Raw genomic sequence first — 17477 nt, forward strand, 5'->3', positions numbered from 1 at the left:
TAAGCCCCTGGGTTGCTCCTGTGCATGCATTAGGGAGAGACTTGGTGTAATATGGAACAGACTTGCCATATCATGGACACATTTATGAAGATTGATAACAGCCAGGGCTCTGTGTTAACTTTTATTGTCAAACAGGCGGCGGGAGGAACTGCCTGGTATTGCTTTTGCTCTGATTTATGAAAAGGTTGCTGCATGAAAAAGACATCACATAAACCAGCTCTGCTGGCAGGAGCCTTACAAAATAGGGTTGTAAGTAGAGCAAACAATAACTAACTGTAATTATGTTCATTATTGTCTCTCTCTGAGCTCCCTGAACCCTTCGGGGTGGTGGCTGTGCTCGCTCCCACCTTGGCTTTAAAGTGGACTCACCTTTCCCACATGTGGCATGAACAGGATCTAATCCTGCTGCTTTCTAGAGGCAGCACCCCCAAAAGAGACCTTTTTTCGTTTGTTCCATGGCATGGAAGAGGTTTCAAGTATTTATTTAAATTACACCTGTTTGCAGAATGCCAAGAAGAGGAGGAGGAAAGGCCTGTAGAAAAAAAACACTGTTCCTCTTACAATTTCCATCACTGATGCATTTTCCCCTCAATCATCACTGTTCTCCTGCAAGGATTATTCCAGACTGTGTTGTATTTAGACCCCTCAAAAACAGAACCAAAAATCCCAGCAGGATGGCAAAGATCACCAGTTTTCATGTGCAGATGCCAAGAGGATTCACTTTCTTCCTGTCAGCCTGGTCCCATCCTTTGTAACGAGATGAGCCCCAGCAGCAGCAGAGTTGAATTCTTCAGTCAGCAGCAATTAGCAGGAAAACTTTAGTGAGAACCAGTTGAAATCAAGGGGGGCACGACCTAACTGGGAGAAATTGCAGTGGTTAATCTAAAGTTTGTCAAACTTGAGCTGCTTTAACTTGAAAGCAGCGCTCTCCCAAACTACCTGGAGACCTTGGCAAAAGGAATAGGAACTTGAAAATCATCTGTGCTGAGGTTATAAAACACAAGGCATCAGAATGACTTGCTTGGAATCAGTGAAGCTCCATTAAATAGCCCAAATAGCCCAGTGTCTAATTAATGCTGCCAGAACACAAAGTGTGAGGAGAGACCTTTGGAAGGTCTTTGTGAGCTGGCAGAGAAGTTTCCCTGCAATCCCCTCTGCCTGCTGGTGTTAAACTGCTCTCCAGGGACCCTCACAGAATCATGGAATGGTTTGGCTTGGAAGGGACTTAAAGCACATCCAGTGCCACCCCTGCCATGGGTAGGGACACCTTCCACTAGCCCAGGTTGCTCCAGCCTGGCCTTGGACACTTCCAGGGATCCAGGGGCAGCCACAGCTTCTCTGGGAAAACCATTCCAGGGCCTCCCCACCCTCCCAGCCAGCAATTCCTTCCCAATATCCCATCTAACCCTACCCTCTGGCACTGGGAAGCCATTCCCTGTGTCCTGTCCCTCCATGCCTTGTCCCCAGTCCCTCTCCAGCTCTCCTGGAACCCCTTTAGGCCCTGCAAGGGGCTCTCAGCTCTCCCTGGAGCCTTCTCTTCTCCAGGGGAACATTCCCAGCTCTCCCAACCTGGCTCTGGAGCAGAGGGAATCCAAAATCATGGAATCCCAGGATTGTTTGGGTGGGAAGGGACTTTAAAAACCTCCAGTGCCACCCTCTGCCATGGGCAGGGACACCTTCCACTATCCCAGGTTGCTCCAACCTGGCCTGGGACACTTCCAGGGATCCAGGGGCAGCCACAGCTTTTCTGGGAAATCCATTCCAGTCCCTCCCCACCCTCCCAGCAGGAATTCCTTCCCCATATCCCATCTAGTCCTGCCCTCTGGCAGTGGGAAGCCATTCCCTGTGTCCTGTCCCTCCATGCCTTGTCCCCCCCCAGTCCCTCTCCAGCTCTCCTGGAGCCCCTTCAGGCCCTGGGAGGGGCTCTCAGTTCTCCCTGGAGCCTTCTCTTCTCCAGGGGAACATTCCCAGCTCTCCCAGCCTGGCTCCAGAGCAGAGGGGCTCCAGCCCTTGGAACATTGTCTCCATCCTGTCTTTTCACAGTCTGAGGAAAATATTCAGTGGTGATGTTCCAGCAGTGAAAAATTATGAGGTGAAAAATAATTTGAAAAGAACGAAAGCAATGAAAAAATATGAATATTGTGATTTGCAGCTCATCTCTCTGAGTCAGTTCACAATTCTTTCGTGGTCAGAGATGCATTTTCCCTACTAACACTCTGAAAAGGACCTTGAGGTCATTATGTTTTAATATTTCTATGACACATTGTACAAGCACATTAAAACCAAGATATGTTACAGCAAGGTCCAGTAGCCACTTATTATCAGCGTGTTCTCAGGGTGATTATTGCTCTTTCTTGTATTTGATGACACTTTATTGTTGTTGCAGCCCTGCTGATTGTATTTTATGAAAAGGGTGGCACATCCTCATCCCAGCCCGGGATCTAGAGAAGCACATGTAGCCTTTGTGGCTTATCACAGTGAACCCAAGCCTTTTTTTTTGCTAAATAACTCCATGCCCAAATGAAAAATTGGCGTTTATTCCACCATCTCTTTAAGATTACAACCTTCAGTCCCCTCAAATAATCATCACCCTCTGCTGATTGCTTTCTCTGGATGCCACTTCTGCTCATAATATCTCTTATTTTTGTGGTCAGTAAACAGGGATTTGGGCCTTTTATAGCCAGAGAAGATAGTTAAACATATATATTGCTCTAGAGAGTAATATTTGGATAATAATGTGCCACGAGTTACTGTCTTTGTGCTGAGTGGGGTAGTTGACCTTTGCTGTAGATGAGAAACGTGTCTCCTTGTTAGAACAAGTTATTTAGCACCTTTATAAAGGGAAAACTGGCTGTTTTTTTTCTTTTAGTGCAGTAGCTGAAGGTGCTGTGAAGGTTTTATGGCCACAGTTTTGGGATGATGGTGTTACTCAGGCGTTTCCAAAGCCTGCAGTGAGTTGTAGCTCTTGGGAGATAAGTGGCAGCAATAAATCTAGAACGTGGTTCTCTCTCAGGGGTTTGGTTTATGCTGCTTATTTGGTGGGGGTTTTTTTGGGTCTATCTGTGTTAAGAACACACACAGTGATGTAACATTGCCGTGGAAAATTTAATGTAGGGACAGGGAATAAAATTAACATGGATAATTTAAGTGGATGGAACCGTATATTTCTGGCTCCTTCCTATAGAAGCAGGTTTTTAAACCGTTGCAGAATTAATCTTTCCTTTAAAAATTAGACACATTACATTGTATTTTAGTATAGTTTGTAATGGTAGTTAATATATCCAAGCAGTCCTGGAACTGAACCTGTGAGAAATGTCAACCAGAGCATCCAGTCAGCTTTTCCAAAGCCTGGATCTGCCTCCCCATGAGCTGGAGCTGGAGCTGAGGGGAGACCATTGATTCCCCTGCTTGCACCTAAACCTTCAGAAAAGCCCCCCAAAAAACCCTTTTAATATTTAATAGTAAGAAAGGACAGCACGTGGTGATCTTTGACTTGTGTTCCCACAAACAGCTGAGCCAGTGGAATCTTGCCAGGCTTCATTAACTTAATTTTTTTTTGGCTGGAGTAACGAAGCCAAGTACGTGAAAACTCCCCAAAATAATTTGTGGTCTGGATTTGCATTTTTGAGGCTGGAAAGGCAAGCATTGAGATGCTGGTCACGTTTGCCTGGAATTGGAGGGGTTTGCTCCATCCAGACGGAGCAGATTGGACTCTGGGTGCTGGGATTGGTTTGGGCTGGATGTGTGTAAGAGGATCATTCTTTGTCTCTGAACCTGCCAAGCTGGGTTTGATCAGTGCAAGACCAAGTTATTTCTATGTATATAATATATATACATATATATATATATATGTAATATATTCCCCTGCTCCTTCCAGAGTTTCTTCTAATTAAAGATTGGAGTTGCTATATTATCTTTTCCACACTGTGGAAGTGTCCATGCCCCTGTTAGAAGTAATTTGTATCATTATCATCCGGGTGATTGTTTATTTTAGGATCCTGCTATTTCATTAAAAACTGTCCCTCGAGCTAAAAAGAAATGTGCATCCTAAATTTGGGTAATTCCAACTCGCAGCTGCAGGGACCAGCTGTGTGTGAGGTACATTTGTGGAATAATCGTTGGTGTATTTGGTGTTTTAAGGGTGGTTTTTTTCTCTTTTTCTTTTTTTTTTTTTTTCCCTTGGGGAGGGGAATTTTGTAAACAAATGGTGGTTGGGGATAATGGAGGTCAATTCCTATCAATTTAAATAAAAGTGTTCAAGCTGATTTTGTCTGTCAGGCTTGGTGGGAATCTTGTCTTCTTTTCATGGCTTACTCCTCAAGCTCTTTGGAGTGGTCAGAGATGTCCTGAGATTGTTGGGCAACAGCTGGGAGTGGGTTGTGAAAATGAAGGAATTATGCAGTGATGCCATTTTACCTGCAAACAAGTAGTGGAGTGGGGCTTTCCTGAGCCAGAATTTGCAGTTTTGGTTATAACCTCATGATGGACTCCTCAAACCTTACTCTATAATTATCTTCTGAACCCAAACATGCTTATGATGAGCCCAATATCCTCCAGCACTGAGTACCAGCTTCAAATTAGCTGTTGTTTGGAAAAGATTTGAATTATTTTTTCATTGTAAATCTTCCAGAAAAGCTCTCTGGCTGCCCCTCTCCTGGAATTTCACAGACCCACCTTGTGTTCACTCATGGTTGTCCTTCATAAGGCTGAAGGGATCCAGTCCTAATGCAGCGTCCTAAGAGCCTGAAGATTTACCTTGGCAACTTGTTCCTTGGTCAAATTAGGATTCACAGCCGGGAAATCTTTTCCTGATCCTCATCCTGCTGTCTCCCTCTTGCAAGCCCCAGCCCAAGGAAGGGTTTAAGAAAGTGCACATGCAAATGTGGAATTGCTCAGAATGGTTTGGGTTGGAAAGGGCATTAAGGATCATCTCATTCCACCCCCTGCCCTGGGCAGAGACACATTCCCCTAGCCCAGGTTGCTCCAGCCTGGCCTTGGACACTTCCAGGGATCCAGGGGCAGCCACAGCTTCTTGGAATTCCATTCCAGCCCCTTCCCACCCTCCCAGCCAGCAATTCCTTCCCAATATCCCTCTAGCACTGGGAAGCCATTCCCTGTGTCCTGTCCCTCCATCCCTTGCCCCAAGTCCCTCTCCAGGTTCTTGAAGTTCCATTTGCATTTATTTGCTTTGCCAGAATTAAGATCATCGCTTCTCTCTGAGAACCTCAGAGATTCTCCTTCCTCCCCTCCTGCACGAAATAAATTCTTGCAACGCAAGAAATTGTTTCCATTTTGCTTTTGCTAAAAGCTGAGCCAGTATCTGACCACCTCACCAGGTGTTTTTCCAGGTGGGAAACATTCACTGGGTTGAAAGCAAAGCCCTCTCTAAAGGTCAATAGAACTATCTGCCAGTCTTGCTTGCTAAACCAGGCTTTTGTCAACATATTGAACTGGGCTCGGTGCTCCCCAGACATAATTAAATGTCTGTCTTCATGCACTCTGTGTGTGTGAATATGCTGGAATGTGCCTTTCCTCCCCTTCTCAGCTCTGTCCCTAAATTCCAAAGGTCGGGTGTTGGAAGTAGATCTTTATTTGCTTTTAAGAGAGCTGGGTGAGAGATGAAATAAAGGAGAGGATGGCAAACATTTACCTGTGATTTTGTGGGCGCTGGGATTTCGGGAGGAAAAAAAATCTAAAGCTGACACGGGGAATATTAACACTGGACTCGATCAAAGGTGCAGTAAGGTGTATTTAAACCTCTAAATAAGTCATTTATTTAATATTGCCGCAGAGATTTTGCATTTTCTGCTGTGGAGCAGAAACCACTGTGGTTCTCTGCCATCATCTCATCACGGACTCCTTAGGAAAATTCTTGCTTTTACACCTTTTGGAGGAGTCACACTGTGCGTTCAGGCGTAAATAAAAGCAAGAATCAACTCTGCAGTGCTTGATCTTTTGCTGGCAGCACTTCCCACACGGTGGCTGGGAGGGCTCTGTGTGGGCACAGCGTGAGCAGGGGCTGGTTTGTACTGTTGGTTGTGGATACCCAGCAATCAGAGCCGTGTTGTTCCTTCCAGAATGATTCTGAGAGGAGCAGAAACCGTTTGGTTTGTGCTCTGCATGTTTCATAACGAGTCGTCACCTACTCCCATGTGCGAAGAGAGACTTCAGAAATAATTTAATATAAAGAGTAAATGAATGTAAAAACTAAAAATAATGGCGCAAGCAGCGAGAACCTTCATTACCATATTGCCCTTTTGTCTTTTTTTCTCCTGTTATCTTGTTTTGCAACTATTTTCTCTGCGACAAGCCAGGCTCGGAAATTCTGTCGGCGGCGATGCTGCTGGAAGTGGCTCTTTTTTGAGGAAAAAAAAAGCAGAACCCGCTCAGCAGCACCTTTTTGTGTCGTGATGGAGAGTACACAGCTACCTGGCTGCTGTTTCAGGTGTGTCACACACGCTTCAGCTTTGAGCTGACCTTCTCTCTGGGTCTCCTCAGCTGGAGGAGACGTTTCTCCCTGCGAAAGATCTCAGACGTGGCCTTCCTAGTCCATCTGCTCAGCTAAATCCATCACTGTTCGGGCTGCCAGTGACTGCAGTGTTGATTTTGTAGTTATTTTCTCCCCCCGGCCATGAGAAGTGAAATCTTACCCTGACTGTGTCAGATGAAGGCAGCGCTGAGATTCTTCCTATCCCAGATCCACAGCATCTCCTTTGGTCTTGACGCTGGTTTCCCCATCAGTGTTGTCCCACTCAAGTCACACGTCTTCAGTTTGGAGCCCAGTAGATCCCATTTCATCCTCCCTGCTGTTTCCAGTTCCCTGTGTACTTTCTCCCTGAAGGACTTGTGATGCCACCTTCTATCCCTGACTCATCCCCTTTTCAAACTGCCCAGAGAAACTGTGACAGCCCCATCCCTGGAAGTGTCCAAGGCCAGGTGGGACAGGGCTTGGAGCAGCCTGGGATAGTGGAAGGTGTTCCTGCCCATGGCAGGGGTGGCACTGGATTGTCTTGAAGGTCCCTTCCAACCCAACCCAATCCATTCTGTGATTCTGTGATCAAGTAACTCCACGTTTTCATGTGCAAAGTTATGCACATCCTTAAACCCTTTTCTTGGGCTTTCACCCTTTCACTCTTTCTCAGAAGGAATTTCTGCTAGATGTAGACAATATTAATTGATTAAATTCCCAGAAATCCCTCTGAAAATCCTCTTGGCTGCTCAAAAAGCACTTGTAAACAATTACACTTCACGAGCTGCCTGTCGTGAGGGTGCGGATTTGCCTCAGTTTCCTTTTGTTTCACCATCTGTTTGCATCAGGTTATTCTTCCTTATCTTTGTGTGCATTATAAGAAAAGAAACATCTTCCCTCTTTTGTTTTGCTTTTTATTTTGTATTCTGCCAGCACTGCTGGGGTCTCCTCTCCTACATCAGTAGGACTAAATAAACCAGGTCAGGACATCACCTCCAGCACCCTCCTGTGCCGGTGCACTTGGGGCTAATTGGTAGCACGTTCATTTGCAGGGTTTTGTTTCAGAACTAAGACTTCCCTGGGCACGACCACGTGCTGGGGACCATCCCCAGATTGTGGTTTGGATGTGCTGAGCTGCCTGTTTGGAGAGAAGAGGAAGATTTGGCCCTGAAGAGCTGCAGGTTGTGCCGTTGTTTCGGACCCAGAGGATCCATGTGGTCTCTTTTATTTAGTACTACAGAGGTAGCCCGAGATGCCAGGGGTTACACAAATAAAATCAGATGCCTTTGATAGGTGTCAGCATTTTAATGAGGAATTAAATTAAGCCCTGGGTGCTCTGCCCATCTAATGGCACTATTTTTCCCTCGCACGCTGCTTTTTTGTCGCTGTTTCCCCCCCCACCCCAATATTTTACGACAATTGCCTCAAGCCCTGATCTGGTGGGACTGTGCCAGATACCTGCACAGCTGGAAGCTCATCAGCCATTCAGATTCCTTCAGTCAGGATGTCAGTTTTATCACAAAACTCGCAAAGCTCACCGTGGTGATTTCCAATTTCCTCTTTAGTAGACATTTTGTTTGAATGCCATGAAGGGGCTCCTTCCCCGGAGCCCCCAGGAGCACAATAAGCTATGCTCTTTGAGAAGAGCCCAGATGACTACAAAGTTCCCTTCATTAAATTTTCTTTTCATGCTTTAGCATAGAATATTTCTTTTTTTAAGGCTCTCTCTCCCTCTCTCTGGTTGTCTTTTGTGTTTTCATCTTATTACCTTTATGAGGTTGTGTGATGCATCAGCTCGATGGGAAAGGGGGGGCGTGGGGCTCCCTCAGAGGAGGTTTATTCCAGCACACAGGAATATTTGAGGTGCTTGAGGAGCAGCTGGGGAAGGGGGAGCAGATCAAGTAATTGTAAACTTAATAAAAACACGTCGTTCCTAACGTGCCATGTGGCTCAGGCTGCTGCTCATATTGACTTTTGCTTTCAGATTTCGGGTGTGTTGATTCTGTGAAGGAGTTATTGAGTTGCACTGAGTGGAGATGGAAATCTGTCAGCCTTCCCTGGCACTCCTGGATGCACTCCCACACTTTTTTTCCTTCAGTTTAGTTGTGAAATCCCCAAGCAATTAAACAAATAAATACAGTCGTGGGGCAGAATCTTATTTATTGACAGCGACTTTTTACCTGGGCAGATAGTGGTTGGATGAGGGGAAATGGTTTTAAACTGAGAGGAGGTTTAGATTAGATATTAGGAAGAAATTCCTGACTGGGAGGGTGGGGAGGCCCTGGTCCAGGTTGGGCAGAGAAGCTGTGGCTGCCCCTGGATCCCTGGAAGTGTCCAAGGCCGGGTTGGAGCAACCTGGGATAGTGGAACTCCCTGCCCATGGCAGGGGGTGGAATGAGATGGTCTTTAAGATCCCTTCTAACCCAAACCATTCTATGATTCTGTGATGACACTTTCCCTGCCACATGTCCCAAAATACAGATCTCCCTCTCTCAGGATGTGGGATAGTTCAGGGAAGGGAATTCCTGCTCCAAGCAGGGTCAGCTCTGGCACCAGACCCAGTTTCTTTATCAGGTATTTAAAACCTCCACATTTTACAATAGATTCCACATAATTTCTGGGTTTGCACTGTTTGCCTTTTCTTACAGGCTTTTTCTTCAGTCAAACCCCACACACCCTTAAATGCTTCTGTAAAATCACCCTTATTCATAGAACCACCCAATGTTTTGGATTGGAAGGGACCTTAAAGATCATCCAATTCCACCCCCTGCCATGGGCAGGGACACCTTTCACTATCCCAGGTTGCTCCAAGCCCCATCCAACCTGGCCTTGGACACTTCCAGGGATCCAGGGGCAGCCACAGTTTCTCTGGGCAACCTGTACCAGGGCCTCCCCACCCTCACAGAGAACAATTTCTTCCTAATATCCAATCTAAGGATTAATTGATGTCATCATAGGAACTTGAGGAAGTTCCTGTTAGGGAGATATTCCATTCCCCTTTGAGGAGTTTCAAAATCACTTGTGAATAAAGGCACAGCAAGGTTTACTCTGGGTATTTTTTGTTAACTCATGGTTTGTTGTATTGGTTTATCAGTTCAGACCTGGGTTTCAGGCGTTTAAAACGAGCTCTGGTTCAGTTGGGTCTAAATCATCACCACTGGGAGTGTTATGTCTACAGAAAGTCTACGTGGTGCTTCCCCTCTCGTTCTCCACCCCAGCACAGACCTTGCCATCACCACTGTGTGTGCAGCAGCGTGTGGTTGTACATTCTGATGCCTCCCAGGCTTTTGAAGTGCGTGCTGATATCAGCAGAGGGGGGATTAAGGGAAAATCCTCCTCCGTAAGAGCCGACAGAAGTCTGAACTCGGAGATGGTGCAGTGTGTGAGCACCTGGGAGCGCATTTAAATTCTGCTTTAGGCCTTTCACAGATGTAGGGTAATGAAGGAAAAGAGAAAGGGGGATGTTTTATATAGGTACATACTGTAAAATCAAGGTGACTTAACATTGCTTTCTTCTAGCAGAACGTCTCGAGTGACTGTCAGGAAGTCACTTCCCCTAAGGAGCAGCATTTGTGCTTCATGTTTCATTTCCTTATCATGGTAAAAGAGATCTGCCTTGGCCAATCAGCAAAATAAGGCTCAGAATCACAGAATGGTTTGGGTTGGAAGGGATCTTAAAGCCCATCCAGTTCCAAACCTCCTGCCATGGGCAGGGACACCTTCCATTATTCGTGGTTGATCCAAGCCCTGTCCAACCTGGACTTGAGCACTTCCAAAGAAAGAAATTCTTCCCTGTGAGGATGGTGAGGCCCTGGCACAGGTTGCCCAGAGAAGCTGTGGCTGCCCCTGGATCCCTGGAAGTGTCCAAGGCCAGGTTGGACGAGGCTTAGAGCAACCTGGGATAATGTTGGGGTTGGAAGTGGATGATCTTTAATGTCCCTTCTGACTCAAACCTGCCTGTGAATCTATAATAATAGTAATTTAAAAAAAAAAAGAGTTGTGTCTTTGCTGAAATCCTTTTGAGCAGGAAGCCCTGAAGTTCTTTTCTCTGTTCCCCAGGAGATACGAGTCTCACCCCGTCTGTGCTGACCTGCAGGATAAAATCCTCCAGTGTTACCGACAACACCCTCGGGAGACCCTGAGCTGCTCTGCCCTGGCCAACCAGTACCTGCGCTGTGTCAACCACGCCAAACAGGTGAGCTGGGCACTGGAGAAACAGGGAATGGTGGAGAGAAGGAAGACTATTGGATTGTAAGCATTTCCCAGTCTGTGTGTTCTCACAAACTCCGTGGAGACCGCTTGGACTTCGTTGAGCTGCTCAGGTTTCCATCCCTTCCCTTGGGAAGCTGTTGTTTAGTCGTAGGAGCTGTTGCTGTTGGCAGATGTTTCCTGCTACTTGCAGGTTTAGCAGTAAAAACAAGGGGGGTTAAACTGCGTGGTACTATCTGTGAGGAATTTATGGATGTCTCAGAGATGGGTCACCAGTTGGAATTCTTCCTTTTTCCTGTTTTATGTTTTCCAAGGGTCTGATACAGCCCTTTACCTGGTCTTGCCCTCCTCTGTTCCATCTTTTTAGGGCATGCAGATTAAAACCTTTATGCTTTATTAGTGCAACATAAAGGAAGTGATAGTAATATGCACAAAATATATTAAAAAGAAGCTAAAATTTTGTCGTGGTTTGAGACCCCCAAAAATCCAATTTCCAAGCCCCCCCCTCCCACAACTCACCCCAGTGTGAGAGGGGTTTTCCAGACATAACACAAGACTCAATATATGGGGATAAGGAAATTATATTACAATTATTACACAAATAAATATTATAATACATTATATACATTATAATACATTATATACACAATCCTAACTATCTCTCCTATGGTAAAGCAATATTTACATTGGACCAGGTCTCTTCTCCCTCCAGTAAAAGTCCAGAAGGGAAGAAGGAAAGATCCTTCTTTTAGATTTAGGTTTAGTGTTTAGATTTCTAAATACTCTTCTTTTTCCCCAGCTTGCATCTCTCAAACACAGAGATGCATGTGTTGACCTCAGCCGTGTTCTCAAACAAGGCAGTTGGAAAAGTGCTCGCAGAGCATATGCAGGATGTGTAAAAAGGGCTTAAAGGAGTCTGTTGATCTTTATTTCTGCTAAAACCTGTGAGTTAATATTTGAAGACGTGCAGACACACGTTCTGACGTGTCAGCAGAGACCCAGGGAGCACGGCTGGTGTTTGATTGTGGTAATAATTGTCACTGGACTTGATTCGGCCCGTGCAGAAAAGCAGCGAGGCTTTGGCTGGGATGGCTCCCCGTGACCTCTCTGCTGTCACACTGCTGCAGTCCTGCATTCCTGGCAAAAAGGATTCCCAGAATCCTGCTGGAGTTAAACACTGCTCGTGGTCTGCTGGTGTCCGAGGCGTGGGAGGAGGCAGCGGTGGTGGGGAAGTACCAAAGCTGTTCCTCAGCCCTGTCCCGTTCAAAATCACCTCCTTTAGTTAATCCTTGGGGATATTTGTTGTCCCATCCCTGGAAGTGTCCAAGGCCAGGTTGGATAAGGCTTGGAGCAACCTGGTTTAGTGGAAGGTGTCCCTGCCCGTGGTGGTGGGTGGGACTGGATGGGGTTTTGTTCTCTTCCAACCCAAACCATTCTGGGATCCTATTCCTGCCCATTTCTTAATGCACCAGGCTCCTTTTTTTTTTTAGGGAAAAGACCAGTGAATAATATTAGAATCATGGAATCAGTTAGGTTGGAAAATATCCCTAAGACCATTGAGTCCAGCCATTCCTCCAGCACTGCCAAGGCCACCACTGACCCCTGTCCCCAAGTACCACATCCACACTTTCAGATCCCTCCAGGGGTGGGGACTCCACCACTGCCCTGGGCAGCTTGTTCCAAGGCCTGACCACCCTTTCCATGAAGAAATATTCCCTAATATCCAATCTAAACCTCTCCTGGCCCAATTTGAGGCCATTTCCTCATCTCACCTGTTACTATATATCAGGTTGTTAAGCGGTGAATTAGATTTTCACTGAGTTTTCCAGCATCTGCAACACTAATTTCCTGCATTTATAATTTTGTATCGTTTCTTTTAAAGTAACTAAAAGAAATTGGATTAATTACTGATACATGTTTAAGCTCTAACTAGAGTTTGTATCTGATAGGAATTTTCTTCAGAAGGCTGTGATGAGGAGGAATTAATTCACGTTCAGGAGGTGCAGGAAAAGGAAATTGCATAAATATGAGCATTAGGTTTTTGAACCCTTCCAAACACCTTTCTTGTTGAAGATCTTTAAGCAAGCCTGTCAAGTAGTTAAAAGTGTTTCCTAAATGTTTCTTATTCTGTTTCACACGTGCTTCAAGATGAGAACTGAGAGGTTTCCTCTTATGATAACAGAGAAGGAGAAGCCTTTTGTGATGGAAATATTTGCAAGCAGGAGCAATTGTTTTTCATAATGAGCATCATTCCTCTCTGGCTCATCCTCCCCGTGCTGCAGCTGTAATTGTAATTATTTTTCACTCTGTTTGCCCACAAGTCCGGGCAGTTACTCGGAAAATAATTCCCGAGCACTGTTGTAAAATACTTCAAAATTACCTTCTCTTGGTTGGGAGCCAGGGGAGGGGGATAAATTGCAGGTTCAGAAATGAAAAAGTTAACTGGCACTGGCTTACAAGAAACAAAGGAAGAGGAAAATTTGCTAGAGGGAATAGAGCAAGATATTGAAAACCAAATAAGTTACTAATCCGATTTCCTGGCGGTGAGTCTGGGCACTTGTGCTCAGGCTGAGCACACTCTGTGCTTTTCATAAATTGAATTTATTGACTCCTCTTTCTTCCCTATCTTGCTTATAATTATCTCCCCCTTCTCTTCTGTGTGCTCCTTATTTCTCATCCTGTCTGTAATCTCATGTCTCTATCTGTCCTTTTCTCCCCTCCTTAGAAAAGCCCAGGGAGTTGTTAATTCAGGGGAGTTTGACACATTGTTGTATCTTCCCTTGAAATCTTTTCCCAAAGTCATGAGAAGCCAGCGAGATGAATTAAACTCCATTATTAATGTTTGCATTTTATTATAATAGTAATGGAGAGGAAAACTCACCTAATGGAGCCATTAAGGGGAAGATATTAGGATTGTATGTGGCATTTATTTGTGCTGCCAGGGCTGAATTATCTCCACCCAGACCAGTCACTGCACTAACATGGACCATCCAGGGGCATTTTAATCACTTATCCCAGTTTTCCAGCCACTGATATGGACAATGTGGCTGTTCAAATACACATTTTATGGTTTGTTTGGGTTTGTTTTTTTTTTAATATTCCCCCACTCTGGGCTACAAGATGTTCTAATTCTTACATAAAAACAAAACTGGTCCGTGGTTTAATGAATCTGTGCAATAATTTCCTATAAAACCATTGAATGTCAGAGGGATACAAGTCTCTCTGCAGGCAGGTGAGATTTAAAAATACTTCAAGGAGTGATACCAACAGCTGCTGGTGCCTGACAGCCTGGCTAAAAAACATTATCCTTCAGCCTTGTAACCAGTATTTGAATTTGTAGGGTAGAGGGATCCTTTATCATGCCCCCTAATCAGAATAAACCCAGGATTTTAGCCTCATCCTCCATTATTTTTAAGGGATACCACTTTCCCATCAAGCAGAAAAATACGTGAAATTAGTGTGAGCTGAAATGCCACAAAAAGGCCTTGATTTTTCGTGGCCCTCATTTAACACAGCCCTAATTAAAGGAGGTTTATTATGGACCAGGTTCCCTCCACGGTGTTACGAAAAAACCCAAGGAAAATACCTTTAATACATTAATTTATTAGGTGGTGTTAAAGGGCAAGGGTCAGTAAAGAACACTAAACCCTCCCCAAAAAATATAGATAAAGCCCTGGAACACTCCCATTTGTCTGAAGGTGAAATTTTCTGGGCAGAAATCTGCGTGTGATGAACAAATACCTGAGATTTCTTTCCTCACGACACCAAAGAAAAGTAGCACATTTTTTCCTCAGATCCCTTGGGAATTTCCTACGTTAACTTATGCACTGTTAAATTGATGGGAAGCCAATGTTCAGCCCAGCAATTCTGTCATACCAGTGCAAAAAGAACCTTCCAGGTAAAGGAGCCTCCCTCAGTCCTACAGGAATCTCCATAGGGATGAGATTGGGGGTTTTGTTAACTAATGAAACTTTCCCATGTTTTTTCCTATGATCCAATCCAAGTGCACCCCTTATCCCTTGCAGGAGCACTGCTGGATCCAGTAGAATGGTTTACAGGGTCATTTTTTCAGGACTACCATGAGAATTTGGTTGACATACGTGACAAGTGGTTTCTCCTTTCCTTTATTTTTGATTTTCCCAAGCCCTAATTCCCATGACTGTGCCAGTGCAGCCCAGACTCACAAGAGAACGTGCCCAGTGTGGCCACAGAGTGTTGCTCAGACACTTGAATCAGCTGTTTGTGGGTCTCCTGTGAGATTTCAAGGTTTAAATTTGGGCTTGTTCCTGACACAAACCCCAGGGATTATCAAATCCCTTCCTACCATTTCTCGCAAGGGGGACTCCTAATTCCTGTCTTCCTTGTTTCGTGGATTTGGTAGAGAAGAACAAAGTTTGCCTTCGTCAGTCTTGGAGTCATGTAGTGAACAGAGATGGTCTCCAGCATGTCTTTGTGTCTGACCTGTCAGTGTCCTGTTAGCTCATGGAATCTTGGAATGGTTTGGGTTGGAAGGGTCCTTTCCAAGTCATCTATTCCAACCCCCTGTCATGGGCAGAGACACCTTCCAGCAGACCAGGTTTCCTGTCCCTGGAAGTGTCCAAGGCCAGGTTGGAGCAACCTGGTCTAGTGGAAGGTGTCCCTGCCCATGGCAGGGAGGTTGGAACTAAAGGATCTTTTAGTTCCCTTCCAACCATTCCATGATCCGTGGTTCTCTAATGAAGCCCAAGGTCCAGGATACATTTCCCCCAGGTTGGACTTGCTGGGAATGGGATTTATCTTACTGTAAGGTCAGATGGTTTAATCTCCTTCACAGCCACAGCACCAGAGCCATGACAGCATGAGGAGGGATGGAAAGGGCTCATTCCTGCCACTCCTCAGGCCTCCAAAATCCCTGCCCTGGCGAGTCCTCAAACAGCTTCATTCTGCTCCCATGACCTGCCCCATCAGGGTGTGTTTGTCCACAGTGTTCCTTGTTCTCTATTTTTATTTAAAAGAATTGCAAGTCCTGGGAAGGAATTGTAGCCAAACTTCAGGGAATGACTTGGAGTTACTGAACTAACATTTCTCCCTCTCTCTTCCCCTCCCCTGTGACCCTTTCTGCAGCAGAGCATGCTCGGGAGAGGAGGATAAAGGCACTATCCAAACCAAGCACAAGACCATCAACTAATTTCAGCAGAAGAGCTTCTTTTTTTTTTTTTTTTGGCCCCAAGAATGACATGACAGCCCATTTGCAGGGCACACCAGTACAGGGAAGAACTGGAAGAGCCATTTGAAGAGCAGGAGCCATCAGGGCTCAATCAACGTGGCCATTTGAAAAGCCAAGACCTGGATCTTATTACATCCGAAATCGCGCGTCCGAAGATGCTGTTCCCTCTTAGCAAAGCCCACTTATAGGTGATTGAAGGAAGGGAGAAGAAAAGAACCTTTCACTGGCCTTAGAAAGGGGAAATTTCCTTCAAATGCTGCTGTTTCATTGTGGAATCTCCTCCAACACGTGTCGCTGGCAAGGGCAGGTGTAACTCTTGGAGCGCCGGGACGTGGCGGTTCTTTGCGAGCGACTTGGGGCTTTCCTTGTGGTGTGTGATTGTCAATTGTGCTTTAAATTATTTCACAAATTATGTAACTTAATGAAGCCTCTCTCTCCAGGCCTTCTGCTGGAATGGTGTTAATGATCCAGCGCTTCAGGTGTGACAATGGCCTTTATTTACGGGAGGTGGTTCTGTCGTGCTCCTCACTCGTATCAAGAGCTGACAGACGTGCCTCGCTCTGTACCAACAATAAATCTATTTTATGCACAAGATTGAGGCTGCAGTCTGTCTCTCTTCCCACCTCTCAGAGGCTGATGGTGTTCCCTCTGCTGTGTCAGTTGTGGTTTTCCAGCAGATGTTGTTGCTGGAGCTTTAAAGCACAGACTTTGATGCAGGACTAGCCTTGCACGGGACTGTTTGCCATCACAGCAACCTAAAAGGGTCCCATGTGATGGTGTGTTGTGATTTATCCACCACTTGCCTTCTTGGGAAGTCCTTGTGAATGCAGCACCACAACCTCTTGTTGCCCAGAGAGTTTGTGGACTCTCCATCCCTGGAAGTGTCCAAGTCCAGGTTGGATGTGCTTGGAGCAACCTGGGATAGTGGGAGGTGTCCCTGCCCGTGGCAGGGGGTGGGACTGGGTGGGCTTTAAGGTCCCTACAATCCAAACCATTCTGGGATTCTATGAAAGGACACAGAGCCCCTAAAACTGCAACCCAGCTTCCTGCAGACACCCAGTTTTTGTTCAGACAACAACTGCCACATTCACTGTACCAAACAATCTTAGAAATCACTTTTTACACAGTAGTAAAAGTAATAAAATATCAAAGGAGCAACGTGGCCAGAGCCTTCTGCTATTTATTTACCTGTTCTGCTCCTCTAATTGGCTGTGTTGGAACCACATCCTTCTGAACAAGTGCGAGTGCACCTGTGGGTCTCATTTATTATTCATTCAGAATATTACCGGTGACTCTCCTAATTATCAAGATGCTCTGCGAGTGCTGTTTAATTAAGGTTTTATTTTATTTTATCTTTTTTTATGCTACAAAAAGAAGCTGGGCTTTTTATTAGGTGTGGAGCAACTGCAATATCAGTAGGAGAGGAGGATCCTGGAGTTTGACTTCGGGTGCCAGGTAAACTGCTGGAGAGAAACGATGGGGACACAAGCAGCGTGTTTACACGGCGACTTGCTGTAGCGTTTACAAATCAGCTAACTCACACATTCTTCTCTGTAATGTTCTCTTCTGTAACAGAGAGCCAAGAAGTTGGCA

The 17477-nt window shown here is 45.4% G+C and overlaps 1 protein-coding gene across 6 annotated transcripts in view; it reads left to right on the forward strand.

The window, feature by feature from the left end:
- The window catches only part of CHCHD3 (coiled-coil-helix-coiled-coil-helix domain containing 3), a 146275-nt gene extending 129797 nt beyond the window's left edge, over positions 1-16478 (forward strand). For 4 of the 6 annotated variants that reach the window (XM_032687301.1, XM_032687304.1, XM_032687303.1 and 1 more), the window contains 2 exons: positions 10529-10664; positions 15782-16478. In XM_032687301.1, the coding sequence (XP_032543192.1) occupies positions 10529-10664; positions 15782-15808 (163 nt within the window). In that variant the 3' untranslated portion in view covers positions 15809-16478. The remainder of the gene's footprint in view (positions 1-10528; positions 10665-15781) is intronic. The other 2 variants (XM_032687302.1, XM_032687305.1) reach the window with 1 other exon arrangement.
- The last annotated feature ends 999 nt before the right edge of the window (positions 16479-17477 follow it).

This window comes from Chiroxiphia lanceolata, chromosome 5 (assembly GCF_009829145.1).
Source record: "Chiroxiphia lanceolata isolate bChiLan1 chromosome 5, bChiLan1.pri, whole genome shotgun sequence".
Taxonomy (NCBI): Eukaryota; Metazoa; Chordata; class Aves; order Passeriformes; family Pipridae; genus Chiroxiphia; species Chiroxiphia lanceolata.